A 15,724-nucleotide genomic window follows, 5' to 3' on the forward strand; every position below is an offset into this window, starting at 1 on the left:
TTGACCTCATCATGTATACGTAAGTGCCGCTTTCACAAGTGTCACGTAACGACGGTTTTTCCTCATTAATGTGAGAACGAGAAAGAATACAAATTAAATATTACATGTTCTTTGGGGTGCAAACCCTTCTACATTCTCCATTATACAATCATTATTTCTGGATTGTGCATCTGATTTAAAGAGTTTTTACAAGAGTGATGATAATTAAATTATAAATGAACCGTCGGTTTTTCATATCAGCGTTTTCATGCTTCAACCGATATGCCGATGGTTTTAATTTGGTTATTAATTGGCTGATCAATATCACCGGCCGATACATCAGTCCATCCCTACATAATAATTAGTACTGTCAAGCGATTAAAATATTTAATTGAATTAATTACGTGATCTGTTGATTAATCTAATTAATCACAATTAATGGCATATAAATATTTACAGAGAAAGGCCCTCAAATAAAGATAATTTAGTATGTAATAATTAAAATAATTATAACTATAATATAATGCATAATAAATATCATGATTCAGATATACTCAGATCAGATAATTCAGAATTCAAATACGTATCATTTACATATAGATATACTGTGGTAACACACAAGTATTTGGACAGTACCAAAAGTGGCTTTAAAAGTCAATGTTTTTTGTGTATCATGTATCATTGAACATAACCCTATTATTGGACTACTCGCACTATTTTTAATTGTTGGTCTATGTACTCATGCATCAGATGGACGCTTTTGGTGTGTCTTGTAGCGCCGTGTTTTTGGGATGCTGCATAAAGTTACATTTAGAGACCCTGCCAGACCTCCCAGAATGGTGGCTCGGTCCAACTGTCTTTGAGCCCAAAAGTGCTTCTGTGCAAGGCTGTGCTACCTGCTCGTTTGTTGGACGAGGCGTGTTGCTTGTACAGCTGGAGCGCTGACTGCCCCCTACTGCCACAGATTCACCAAAACATGAAGGTGTTACATCAAGCTTGAAATGCTCCGATTATTTACGTAAGGGGACATGATTAATTGGGTTTTTAAAGTCAGTTAGGAGTGGGAAACAGCTGCATGAGATATTTTCCTGGATCGGGAGACCTTGTAGACTGTCAACCAGGGTAGGGCAAACAGGGTGTCACTGGCCCGGGCCTTAAATAATGAACAAGTACTCCCATCAGAGAAGCAACGTGGCGTTCAGTTAGCCTCTTCTGCTGAAAGATCGCTTGTCATCTTCCCAATGTATGAGCTAAATTAATATAACTAGATCCAAACCGTGCTACCTTGAACAACACAACAGGCCTGGAGAGACTTACAACTGCACTGCCACTGTCATTAAAAGATCATCTCCTTTCTTTACCTCACCCATCTCAATCTGTCCATCCCTTTATTTCTTTTCCCTCTTCACTCTTGCTTTTTTAACCCCACACATACACAGAAAAATCCTCAAGCAAGTTAATGAAGCAAGGGATATTCATCCTATGTGACAGATGGGCCACTAGCGGCAGCACCCTTGTTAGGAAATTAAAATGCTCATCAACTTGTGTTTACCACTCAGCGGGAGAGCCCATTGTTTTTTCACCCAGGAAGCGATCGTTTCCTGTCTTCAACAGGGTCTGTGGGGATTAAAGACATGTGGACTGACCTAAGGGAACATTCTCTCACACGTACAGCTACATCTCTTAGGGCTGATCTCAGAACAGACGCAGCCTTCATTACCTTAAGTCTAGATGATCTCAGGACAGACATAGCTGTATTACACAAGCAAAAAAGCTTTCCTAAAAATTGATGTAGATATATGTGGACAGCGGGACTAAGTTGTGAAATTGTAAGTAATTTCAAGCAATAGGAAGTGGACGTTGTGTTAACAGCGTGCCGTTTCACTGGTTTCTTAACAGATGTAGTTTTGTTGCCATTTCCCCGAAAGACAAACTCGGCTGAGATTGGCACTCTGTCGTTTTGTCACATGACTCGCTGCGCTGAAAGTTTAACCCTTTAATGACAGCCTAGAGTCTTCTGAACTGAGATCAGTTAGTTTAAAAAAATTTTTAATTAAGCATAGCCTATAGCGAAACCAAAACTTAATGTCCACGCATGTGGACGCGGGGGTCTCACGAGGTTAAAGTAAATCATACTGTACTTAAAGGTGCAGTATGTAAGATCCAGAAACCCTTGTTATTAATAACACTTGTGGCCTTTAAGTGAACTGCAGCAGCTTCCTGTTGCTCACGCTCGTGCACACACTCCATAGGGACACGAGCGAGCATCAACCAAAACAATGACGTAACGTACAAACAGACTGAACGTGATCCACCGGCATCATGCTGACAGATGAGGTAGCATAATTAAAATGACACAGTTATGATTGTTTTACTACAAACTTTGAGACTGTATATTATATTTGACTCTCCAGTGCTGGAACAGGGCTAAAACAAAGTGTGGATATAGGTCTGACTATGCGAGACTGTAGTTTGAAGTAATCACTTTTCTTTGCATGATACGTTGACTGCATTTATACGATAGCATATGTCGGCGTTAGATAGCTAGCCAGCTTTATCAATAGCTGTTAGCTAAATTTGGTGGATGATGACAGTAGCTGTTTATAAAATAGACTGTACATTATAAATATGTTGACACAATTCAGTATTGATGTGATTCCATCACAACTGTCATTTTGATATATCGATGCACTATTGTTTTATAATAATAGAATTAAAATATTTTCTGTATAACCAAGTTACGTTACACTAATGAATGGAGCTGTAGTTTATTGTAGTTTACCCTGCTGAATAATTACAGATGAACATTGACATTAACCTGACTTTTAGTATAAAGAGAAGATCGTTGAAATTATTTGAAAGTTACGAAGCAAGGTAGCTTGCAATTCATCAGCGTTAGCTGGCAAGATCAAGTTATCTAAAATGACACAGATCAATCCTTATGGCACTATATTTCACATGCTTTGCAGTTATGTAAGCTTACCTGTCCAATAAGAAGAACGCCAATTCAGGGTCAGTTTTGATCCCCAAAACCGAACGAAGGTCCCTCCAGGAATCAAATGCCCTGCCGATGTTCACTCTAGATTTCCCTCGACCACGATCACGTTTCCGCTGTTGTGCTGGGAGCCGGACGTTTGCTGGATTCCATCTCTAAGATAACGTTACCTAGTGTTGCAGTTTGTTGTCTCTGTTGAATAGTGGAAAAGAAGCACCGAGACTCTCGGGAGCGCGCATAAACGTCACATCCTTTGGATTTTCCCGGCAAAACCGACCCACTCCCTTCGCATGAAAATCAGTCTACAGGCTTTAATAGGCAACCTAGGAAGTCCGGGAAGGGCTCATTTTTTAAGCTGCGTTACAAGCCGTTCATGCATTGGAAAAAAAAAGGCGACTACCACGTGAAAGATTTTACATACTGCACCTTTAACATAAGCTGAAAATCACCAAAAACGAAGCAAAACTGCACCAACATTTTTTTATCATGCAAAAGTAAACAAAGAAAATCGTATTAAAGTCAAACATTGAAATGTATTAGTATTGACTTCATAGCTCAATAATATGCAGCATTTTAACATGACAAATATTTAATAAGAAGATTTAAAATTTTGTTTCTAAATGTCTTTCTAATTTCAGTGGTTTCATGCTCTCTTACCTCACATAGTTTTGTTTATAATTTTCATAGATGAGGGCATGTCAAGTAATCCGTCTCTGTTGGCATCTACAGGCTTTAGCTTAATTCTAATCTTAATTAGATCCAAAGTATTGTAAAATTTGTTAGTAGTACAGATGGCCTTTGACATCAAAAACAAAAGATATAGAATGTATCTTTTAGGCCTATTTATTTCACTTTTCTAATTATGCGCAATTTGTTGCATTTTATTATTCATATTCAACATTTTAGCAACCCTATCAAAACAGACTTCTGTCCCATTTTTGGGTCGTGCCCCACTAGATGAAAACCAAGATGGAAACAATGAGTTGCACCACTTTTGTGCGTGGTGTATCAGCGCCAAAAAATCTACATCTTATTCACAAACCACCCAAAATGTAGTTTAATTAGATGCAGTCAGCGCTGAAATATTGCTGCATCTTGAGGATTTACGTCGTTCAAATTGTGTTCAGCACAGAGCAATTGTGTTCCCTTAGTCAACTGGATACTAAACATATAAACAGCGCTTTTACTGTGTGAAATTCATTCTAAGTAAATTCTCCCAAATGTGTTATTAATGCGCCAAAAGTTTCAGGTTTTTAGTTTTGGAAAGTAAATGCTAAACTAAAGGAAGCCTGATTTGTTGGGTAGGCATTATTACCAAAACTCGTTCCTTCACTGTCAGTCCTCTCGGTACATTTTCTTTTTCTGCAGGCCCTGTTTAGATTCCAATTACCACATAATTAGGCCAGTTTAACGGTGTGTGACAGTGAGGGATCATGGTATTTTTTTTTTATGAAAATTCAGACTTTGGAGTGACATAAAGAAAAACAACAAAAGAGCGATGCAGAGAGTGACAGAAACTCGCCGGCCCTGGTGTGGCACACTCCATGACAGCCAGGGCAAGAAATCCATTATTATGCCTCCTGTCTACGTGTTAATGTTTAACAAGTCCAGCGAAGTGCCGCCGCTGCAGCAGCGTAATAGCTAATCAGTGGACAGTTTTATTCCCTTTCTTGCCTAATGAATTTGGCTGAAATGAGGTGTGGGCGGCCAGCCCTTAAACGGCCAGTCAGCCGCCACTGATGTGCGTAGGAGAGGAAGGTTGGCGCTCGTGTCATAGTGCTAATGCGCTCGCTAACTCTCTAGAGGGGAATTTGTCATGTAGCTCACAGTGCCGTTTTTTTTCTCTCACTCTCCTCAAAGTGTGCAAATAAAAAATGTCTGTCCACTTGATTCTAATATGATGGGGAGTTTTGCTTGTCAGGGGAAAAAGGGGAGACTTTGACGAAAGGGAGTTGACAGGTTGTGATATGAAGCACAGACAGTTCTTCTCCTCTCTCTTGCACTTAAAACCAATAAAATAATTTCAAAACTACTTTTCATAACGTAGTATTCTTAGGGGCAGTTCACACAGTACATGGTCTTGTATTTGTTTGTGTTATTTTTAGGTAAGCACGCTAGACAGATGTCTTTGACCATTGTGTGTTTTCTCTGTTTTTCAGCGTCTTTCGTCATGAGCACTGTTTTTTAAAACACTGTGTCAAGTTATGTCAAGAAGTCTCGATACAACTGTGTTCTATCCATTTAGTTGCGCTGTGTCTTGACCCCATATTCCCAACGAAATATATTGCCCAAGTGGAAAGATCAATACATGAATGCTGTACCATTTTAAGTGTTAATATTTACTAATCAAGCTTTAAGTGTGTATTTGTGTGTGCCTTCGCATTTTAGGGCATGTTGCTGAAAAGAAGCGGCAAATCGCTCAACAAAGAGTGGAAGAAAAAATATGTCACGCTTTGTGACAATGGAGTCCTCACCTACCATCCCAGTCTGCATGTGAGTACCATCACACACACACACACTTTTCCACATTAACCATACACACCACCCGTCCAATATACACTCTTTCAGCTTGTACATGTGTATTATATTTGCTTTTCTCCTCGTGCTGTCAGTACTAACAGTGTTAAAGGTGTGATCCGTCCATCACTGTAATGTCCCATGTGTTTTTTCCCCGTCCCAGCAAGCGTGGCATCTCTGACAACACTTGTCCTTAATTACAAGCTCATCTGCACACGGCTGTCGCTGTTGATGTGTAATATTACACCATAATGGCTTGTCATAATCACCAGCTCGGACGACATGTTTGCGCACACACCAATGTAAATGACCGTCCTTTATTGGTTGTTCTCTCTCTCTCTCTGGCTTTTTATTCAGAGCAGTCAGACCTTATTGTTAGTGTTAAGCAATCCCAGAGTTATTCTACAAATAGTTCAGAGGAGAGCACAGATGAAAGGTTGTGTGTGCATAGGCTGATGAAGATATGAACAGCAGATTAATAGAGTGAAATGGTGAAAAACTCAGTGTTTAGTGATTAAACACTTGATGGACACACCGTTTTCTGTGCCATCACAAATTACGAATTTATCTTTAGTTTTTCTCAGAATTAATGATTGCAGCCATGGTGCAGCGGTTAGTGCTGAGGTGTTGAGCTGTGGTGTTCATGCAGGTGTCATAGGTTTCAGTCCCACCTTCAAGAAACCCTGATCCCGATTCTTCCCAATAGTTTCCTCTCAAGTAAAATAAATGACCAAAAGTAGAATTGAAATGGATTAATAAAACATGTCCTTCTTCATAACAAGCAAAGAGACCCCACGGTCATTTTAAAAGCTAGAAAAATACTTAACATTCAAATATCAGGCTGATGCTTCATGACTTTTCCTAATCTGATAAGAATTACATGGATTACATGCTCCATAACATGCAAGACAACATCCTTCATAAAAAACTACATTACTTAGCCTGTATAAAATGAATTCTCATATAAGATTCTGTGATTGTTGTAAATAATGTACTGTAGATATACATCCCTACCAGTTCATTTTCATTTCTTTCATTGCATTTAAAAATAATAATAATAATAATAATAATAATAATTTCTGGTGTTAAATTGACCCAATACAGAAGCATGTTACTTGAATGAACACCAGTCCCATTTCTGAAAAGTATGTGTTTACTTTGTGGTAAAAGAATGGGATACAGCTTTAATAATAGCCGATCTGTCTTCTGGATTTTGATTAGGTTAGAGGAACTTATTAACACTTATGTTAATCTTGTGCTAACACATTTTGTGTTCCCGGTCAAAAATGACCGGCCCACTAAGATTGTTTATAAATCTGTCATATTGCATATATTATCACAAGATATTGCATTCGATCTTTTTATCAACTTTTTTTTTAGTAATTATGACAGGTTTTGTACTCCTTTTTTTATTTTTTTATTTTTTTTACATATTTAAAAAAATATATACTTTTATTGATAAAAGGATTCATTAAACTGAGCATAAACAGGCCAGTGGGGGGCACTCACTGCGTAAATAATAATAATATTAATAATAATAATGACATCATAAATTAATAACCACTTACTTGATCTGAACTAAATAGGTGTCATTTTAAAGCCTAGAATCTGGACTTTACAATGCATATAGCTGATCCTACCGATTCTCAAATAATGCTTTTTAATTTACTGACAAATTAGAACTGTTTCATTCTCATCGTTTGCAAATTTGTTCTCACAACAATTATATTCAGAGTTGGTAAAACCATAAAAAAGATGAGATAGCCATGTGTTGTATATCGTTAGAAAGGTCTCAATTAGTAGAATGCAATGAGCAAATTTGATTCAGTCAGTGGCCAAACTATAGAGAGTTTTAGTGTATGAAATTCCCACTGACACACATATATATAATAAACAAGAGTGTCTTTTTGTCACTTTTTTCCTTATTACTTCCTGAAACATACATATAAAATAGACAATGACGTAGCGTAACTTACAGCAGACTATCCCGATTCAAACGAGCCCAAACACAACATAACATGACAAGTAGATCTTGAAATATTCCTCAAAGAGTGTACATGGAAAGACAATTTTTAGTGTGTTTTGAGATATCATATGTGAACAAATTCAAGGAAATTTATTCAAATTGGATTGAGAACAAAAAAACAACAACAACAAAAAAAAAATGGTTAGAAAAAAAAAACATTGTCTGGGTCAAAATGACCGGAACACAACATAAGGGTTAAAATAATTTGAAGGGTTAATTAGAGGTTAATTTAAATTGACTTTTATTTATACACCTACATCATTGGAGTATCTGAAACCCCAAGCATAAAAACAATCAAGTCAATCTCAACTGATCATGAGGGTTTATTCACAAAAGCACAAAACAAACATAGTTTGACAAGAATTCAATGAACATAAACATTTTAAACTTGCACTCATTAATTCCCTCATTAACATCCTCATTGGGGTGAATTAGAGGAAGTGTGCGTCATCATGTATCGTCCCCCTCCTCCCTTTGGCTATGAACAGGTTCCTCTCATCAGCAGGTGTCTGCTACACAGGCATCAATTAGAGTGTTTGTGGAGGCTAATAGGATGAAACTTAATCAGGACACTTAATTGCTCAACTATGTGAACAAGAAATCACATTAATGCAGATGATTAAGTGAATGACAATAGATGCAACCTAATTAGCAAGGAAAAAATTCCAAACAGCTCATCCACTTTCACACCCCTAACAACCATGACACAACTTTATGTAATCTTTTTCATACACATTCTGTGGCCCTGAAAGTATTTGGATAATTAAGCCACAATTAAAATATACTAATTTCATGCATTAGATAAGAAAATGTGAAACGGAGTGGCATTTACTAACAGATGATGCTAGACCTAACGAACTAACGAACACTTTTCAGTTGCTTTTAACCAACCGGTGTCTTTAAGTTAAGTTAACACAGGTGTCTTTGCAGAGTAACCACAGGTGTAGTTTATCAATTTAAGTATTGATTATGTTCCACTAAATCTGACAACCAGAAAATGTCCAAATACTTTACGTTTTTAAATTTAACAAATACAATGAAAATGCTGTTCAAAGAAAAGTTATTTTGAAATGTTTTGCTTAAAAACTGTTCTGTCGCTGTCGTTGTTTTAAAATAAATGTCAACTTGATGAGATCCGTGAGAAGCCATGGGACGCTGTGTAACATCATGTCAGACTGACAACACAGAGAACTATAGGATGCTCCCTTGCTCCCTATTTAGTGAATGACTTAACCTCCAGTGTGCTGTCTGTCTGCACTGGTCTCAGATCAGTATGAAATGCACCTTATTTTCATCCTAACTCCATATAAAGCCTCTGAAAGCAACATTTGTCAGCTTTTGCATGAATACATTTATTCTCAATGTGATAATGTACAGTAAATATATATGAATGCATTTATTAATGTTAATGAATAGAACCGTATTATACAGTGATAACAAAATAAAACAATAACAAAATAAAATATAACAAAATGTATATTAAAATGGAAGTGGAATGACCCACAGTTGTGTTATAGTAACTAACATGTTTTTTCAACTTTTGAGGGAATAAGGTCCCATTTTCCACATATGTGGACATCATGTTTATCAGCGCGCTGAAGTGCAAAAAATGTATGGATTTTTTAAAGCTGCATATCAAACGAAACTAGAGACGCTCCTCTTTACAACCATATAGGTTTCAATCAAAAAACGTAAATAGATTTCTTTCCAGAGGCACTTTTGTTGGCGCTCCGCCCATAGTAGCGCTTCACGGAAATCTACGTCATGTTGTTGTGTCCCGTGACACGGTGCTCCAGAAGTTTAACCCTTAAATGACAATGTAGAGTCTTGTGAACAGTATTCAGTCAGTTTTAATTCATTTAAATTATGCGTTGCGTATAGCGAAGCCAAAATACAACGTACACACATGTGGACGCGCACGAGGTTAAAAGTCACCTTTTTTAAATGGAAAGGGCCCATATTTCAATAAATGGCCCAGGAGCAGTCACACTTCATGACTGCAACGAAACTTTTCTGACACTGCCAGAACTTCGTCGGAGGCAAAGATTCATTACAGAAGGCAATTAATTGCCTGTCTGTGAACATGTCACACTAAGCGATCAAAGACTGATGATTTTGCTCAGTGACAAGAAATCTTTTACAGTCTAAGTTGGCACAATCATGACCAAAATCGAAGTGTGCGCACGGCTTAATGCAGTTACAGTCATACATGAAGTGTGACTTAAATGTCCAATTACTTTTTGGGGCCAGTGTAGATGTTTGATGTACACTAAACTTGTCTTTACGCTGTTGTGTCATGGATTACGCAATTACGCTTTAGTGCAATGCTGTTACATAGATTCATCTCTCAGGAGCATCAGATTTTAAACACACATCTCTCCCTGAAGTGCTCTGCCATGGTCAGATGATGATCTTTTCAGCAACTGTTCACATTGGAGCTCTCCAACTCCCTTAACGAAATCTCTCAAGTGGTTTACTTGTCCTTTATTTAAAATCATATGGATAATTCCCTAAAGGATAGGTCATGAATGAGACACAAAAGTGTACATTCTTCAATAGAGCATATACGTGTAGATTTTCGCCTTAATGAGCAGAGGCCAGGCTTTGAGAGGGAGAGCGTACCACCCGGAACTGCCATAAATCAGCTGAGTTCCAATCAAATAACACAAAGATCCGACACCCTGTGAATGTGTGCTGCGCCGAGCAATTTAGAGCAAGAGCATAACGTGTCCATACCTCACTCTAGAGGCCAACAAAAGGGCAATTCAAAGCCAAGAGCCCTCAACACGGTTTAACAAGCCACAGGAGAGCCCTTCAGGAGTGGTGGGCCAACAGCTTGCTGCTGGTAATTGCATCCCTATTAGCATTGAGTAACTTTCATCATCAACGCAAGCAAAGCCACGCGCAAATCCAGACAACACAGTCGGAATCCAAACACATACTGCGATGGCATGCTGTGATCCACGGATAAGGAGAGAGGGAGAAAGAGTCACTTGGAGGAAGATTTTACATGTGCACTAAAAGCCATCGGCTGATTAAATATACAGCAATGTTCTGAGGATACTGATTATGAATACCAAATATGTTCAAATGGATCTTTTTGCCTCAAAGAGAGTAGGCTGAATTAACAAAGAAAAAATGTAGTCGACACTTTTCATCCAAAGTTTTCCATACTGTTGTAGTAACTTTTTTGCAATGTTTTACTATGTAGGATTACATGCAGAATGTTCATGGAAAGGAGATCGACCTGCTTCGGACTACAGTGAAGGTTCCAGGGAAGAGGCCCCCCAGGGCCATCTCCACATGTGCGGCCCCCAGCCCCAAAACAAATGGGCTGGCCAAGGACATGAGCAACCTGCAGCTTGGACAGACAGCTGGTAACGTGATAGTTTTATTTTGCATTTAAACAAGGGCTGTCAATTGATCAAAATAAATAAGCAAATTATGATATGCTGATTGATTAATCGAATTTATCGCAATCACATCAGTATTTGTTAAAAAATGAGATATATTAGGGATGCACCAATGTATCGCCTGCCCTATAGTTATCGGCCAATTAATAACCAAATTAAACCATCGGCATATCGGTTGAAGCATGAAAACGCTGATGTGAAAAACCGATGGCTTGTTTATAATTCATCATAATCATACTTTGTAAAAACTCTTTGAATTCAGATGCACAATCCAGAAATAATGATTGTATAATGGAGAATGTAGAAGGGTTTGCACCCCAAAGAACATGTAATATTTAATTTTTATTCTTTCTCGTTCTCACATTGAGGAAAAACCGTCGTTACGTGACACTTGTGAAAGCGGCACTTACGTATACATGATGAGGTCAAACCATCCAAACGCTTTGAAAACAGCAAACTTTGACTTCTGAGACATTGATATGGTGTCCATTAAGGCAGCACGATTAATTGCGCTAAGACTGAAATCGCAATAAGGTCTTTTAAAAGGCTGCGTTTAGAAATAGACTGCAATCAGCTCTTCAGGTAGAGCTTCAGTCTGTATTGTGTAAGCAAGCGGCGCCCTCTAGCGGTCTAGACTGCATTTTCCATGATCCATTACACCACTATAGAATTTAAAAGGGTGTTTTGTTCCATTGGTAACTTTTTATTTTTAGTTGATGTGGTTGACATTTCCGTCGATTTGCCTAACGTAATATGTTTGCATAAAATTAATTTGTGATGTTCTATTATATACAGTACAAACATGTAAAATGTGAGTTCTGTTGTTTTGAACCACAAAAACAGAAGTGCAATGATATATGATATTTAGTGATTTTTCAATATTTTTTTATCTTTGTATCTTCTGTTTATCTTTCACTGTGATCCAATCCATGTTCAATGGAAATTCCTTATTGTTAGAACAAAAGCTTTTGTACCTCTTTGTACATTTTTAAAACAGTTCCTGAGAAAAACAGTGACCTCATGACAAAATAAAGTGGCAAAATATTAAAATCGGTATCGGCCAAAAATGTTCTTATCAGTGCATCCCTAATATATATTGCAAATAAAGTTTTTGTGTTATGTTCGGGCGGCCTGGGTAGCTCAGCGAGTATTGATGCTGACTGTCACCCCTGGAGTCACGAGTTCGAATCCAGGGCGTGCTGAGTGACTCCAGCCAGGTCTCCTAAGCAACCAAATTGGCCCGGTTGCTAGGGAGGGTAGAGTCACATGGGGTAACCTCCTCGTGGTCGCAGTTAGTGGTTCTCGCTCTCAATGGGGCGCGTGGTAATTTGTGTGTGGATCGTGGAGAGTAGCATGAGGCTCCACATGCTGTGAGTCTCCGCGGTGTCATGAGTCACGTGATAAGATGCACAGATTGATGGTCTCAGAAGTGGAGGCAACTGAGACTTGTCCTCCACCACCCGGATTGAGGTGAGTAACCGCGCCACCATGAGGACCTACTAAGTAATGGGAATTGAGCATTCCAAAATGGGGAGAAAAGGGGATAATAATAATAAAAGTTGTGTTATGTTCAGAAAATCATTGTATTATCAATAGAATGGGCAGCAGAATAGTGCAGTATTCATTAGATACAGATTTAAACAATTACAGCATTGTTTAGATATTATTACACATACTCATGAGATCAACAATCCTTAAGCCCCCCCAAGGAGTGTTAAACACCCTTTTCATGCTCACGTACACTCACAGCACCAGGACGACCAAACTAATAGCATGAATATTCAGTGGCCCATAATACATGTACTAATTATCGTCATGAATATTAATGCAATCAGCGCTCGTTCTCCAGTCAGCCAAGTCCGAAATGAGCACTAATGAGAGCGAGAGAGGGAAGGAGGGAGGGAGTGATAGAGGAGAAAAAGAGATAATTCACTCTTTGGTAAGGCAGTGAAAGCTTTTGTAAGTCAAGTATTTGACTGTAGGGCTGGATCACCAGCATGATCATACACACCTCTTGATCATGACAGAATTTCATTTTGGGTTGAACTTCACCGCTAACATCTCTTTTTGTGAGAGCTTCATTTACTCACAAGATCCATTAAAGCACTGCTGTTTTTGCACTGTGTGGACCCCTGTCTGCCCCATACATTGACTCTTTATTTTCCTCCAGATGGCCGCCGATGTTAAAATAGTTTATTAGGCCTCTCCTGGAGTGTGATCAGTGTTTGCCATTTACCCAAAGGTGCTGCCGTCTGATTTATCCTCTACAATGGAGATTAAATTGAGTCGTGACATTTCATTCAGTCGAGTTTGCAACGGGCCGGTGGAGGCCTGTGGGTACACATTTATGCAACAACATTAAAACCAGAGGGAGAAATATATACGCTGCGTATTTATTGCCGCATCAAGCATTTTGTGTTCAGCGACTATAGCTGTGGCAAATTATTGTTTACATTTTGTTTGCCGCTTTTGAACAAACGGTTAAATTGTCGGATTAGGATTGCTATTGTCGTAAGTCCAGCAGCCTTATGGTGGATTGTTTTTGAATCTGTATGCATATGTCATATCACATACTTTCTGCGTTCTTTTGGGCTCAGTTTTGTAATCTTATTAGTGCGATTAGATATGAATGTCTATGATGTCCACTTTAATTACCTTCGTGAGTCAGACAAAACTGTCCCGCTGTTTAATGATGACTCATGGTGATGATAATTAACCTTCGATGATTCTGATGTATTTATGCTTGTTGACTAGAGCAAATCAGACAAGTTTGGTGCATGTGACATTTTTAGTTACGGTTGTAATAGTTTTTTTTTTTTTTTAGGATATAAAAATCCCCCTGCTCCCATCTGTCTTTATATGTAAAACAGTACAACCTTCATGATCAAGTTTATATATATATATATATATATATATATATATATATATATATGTAATTATTGTAATTATTAATTTGACAAGATTCTTATTCACATTGAACACTGGGGACATACTAGGTATGTTTATATTTCTATATTCTGCTCAAAATTGCATGATTGAGACATATGGAGAAGCTAATAATTGATACAACAACATATTCCAGATGTACTTGGGTCAATGAAGTGACGCTAATTGTTTTGTCCGGATCTATTAAGTCATTCAAAAATAAAACAATTACTTGAATTTGCCTTTACTATAATGAGCATGTTTTTAATCTCTGAGTTCAGTGGAATTGTGATATTTTTTTTATTGGGGTTAAAGTAAAAAATGTCGAAGTGGTGTAATCATTTGGAGGCGATTATAGTCGAAATTATAGTCTCATTAAAAGCTAAAATTCTTGAAAAAAGAAATGTTGGCACAAGTAGTTTGAAATAATCTTTTATTATTATTACCTTACAATATAAGCAGTGACATTTTTGTTTTCAAATATTATTCACATTTGAAAAACTTTTGTCCACCAAATCAAAGTCATTTTTGTAGTCATTAAATATTTCTTTTGTAGAAAATGCTATAAATGTTTTTCAAAACTGTATGAAACCAACATGGACACAAACATTTCATGAAACATTTCCATGAACCTGACACTTGGATTTTTTATTTTTATCGTATCGTACAATCTTATTTGTCAACGACCCACTTCTATTTTTTTTATCTTTTTATCTAGCATATCTTTTTTATGATGGGACAGTGAAAACACAGCATGTCAACTTCCCACAGGTGCATTTATTTTAATGCCTCCTTCTTGCAGGATCCGTGAGCAGTAGTTCTTCTGTATCTCAGATGGCGAGTGGCATCAGTCTGGTATCGTTTAACAGTCGGCCGGACGGGATGCACCAGCGCTCATACTCTGTGTCCAGCGCTGACCAATGGAGTGACGCCACGGTCATCGCCAACTCGGGTATCAGTACAGGTAAGAGTCGTTCACATCAACTTCACATTCTCTGTGTATGTGTGCATACAGTACTTAGCTATAGTCTTGGTACAGAAGTGAGCCCCAAAAGTGAGCTAAATCTGTCAAAACCTAGCTTCGGGGGACATTTGGGGACATCCTCAATTGAAAAGCATTTCATAAAAAAGCAAATAGTGTATTTTTAAATGATGTTGCAGGTTTGGGGTGTGAGTTAGGGTTGGTCTACATTTAATAATAATGATAAAGTATGTCACCATTTGGATAGCTAAGTAAATGTGAGTGCATGTCGCCGTTTCTCTTTATAGCAGAGCAGTCAAGTGAAGTGTTTTGCCAAGCGTACACTACACGACTTGCAGTCTTGTTTTTCCGAAATCTGAGGAAAATAGTCATAAATCTAAAGAGCCAAGGTGTGAAATTATATGATTTAACCTAACGATTTTTTATTTTAATATTTCTTTGTAAATGAAAATATAAAAATATACAGTTGAACGTTTTTTTATTTAAATTAGATGCTTCCATGACGGCCGTTAAAAAAAAAAAAAAATAAATAAATAAAAAAATGTTTTTAATGGAAAAGCAGCTATAATTAACAAATGTTTATCGTTCATTTTGACTTGATTGTGTCATTTTGTGCATTATAATGCATAGTCCATCTCGGTGCAAAATAAACCGAAATTCGATGACCGGATTTTTTCCAAATTGTCCGGGAAACTGTGCCACACGACCATTCTTCCCCAACTGAGGCTATGTGTACAGATGCATTTTGAGTGATCCGATAAGTGTACAAGCGAGACACATCATCGTTATACCTGGTCGTCTCTTTTGGCCACTTGTGCTCGGATTTCGAGGAGAGAGTCTCTGATTTCATGAGGACATACATCAATCATTACATCTGTGTATTACAG

The 15,724-nt window shown here is 37.8% G+C and overlaps 1 protein-coding gene across 4 annotated transcripts in view; it reads left to right on the plus strand.

Annotated features, from left to right (window-relative positions):
- LOC127449219 (arf-GAP with GTPase, ANK repeat and PH domain-containing protein 1) overlaps nucleotides 1-15,724 on the plus strand; it is a 251,379-nt gene that overhangs the window by 174,134 nt on the left and 61,521 nt on the right. For all 4 annotated transcript variants that reach the window (XM_051712502.1, XM_051712503.1, XM_051712500.1 and 1 more), the window contains 3 exons: nucleotides 5,363-5,467; nucleotides 10,729-10,894; nucleotides 14,658-14,819. In XM_051712502.1, coding sequence (XP_051568462.1) covers nucleotides 5,363-5,467; nucleotides 10,729-10,894; nucleotides 14,658-14,819 — 433 coding nt within the window. The remainder of the gene's footprint in view (nucleotides 1-5,362; nucleotides 5,468-10,728; nucleotides 10,895-14,657; nucleotides 14,820-15,724) is intronic.

Source organism: Myxocyprinus asiaticus, chromosome 12, assembly GCF_019703515.2.
Source record: "Myxocyprinus asiaticus isolate MX2 ecotype Aquarium Trade chromosome 12, UBuf_Myxa_2, whole genome shotgun sequence".
NCBI classification, from domain to species: domain Eukaryota; kingdom Metazoa; phylum Chordata; class Actinopteri; order Cypriniformes; family Catostomidae; genus Myxocyprinus; species Myxocyprinus asiaticus.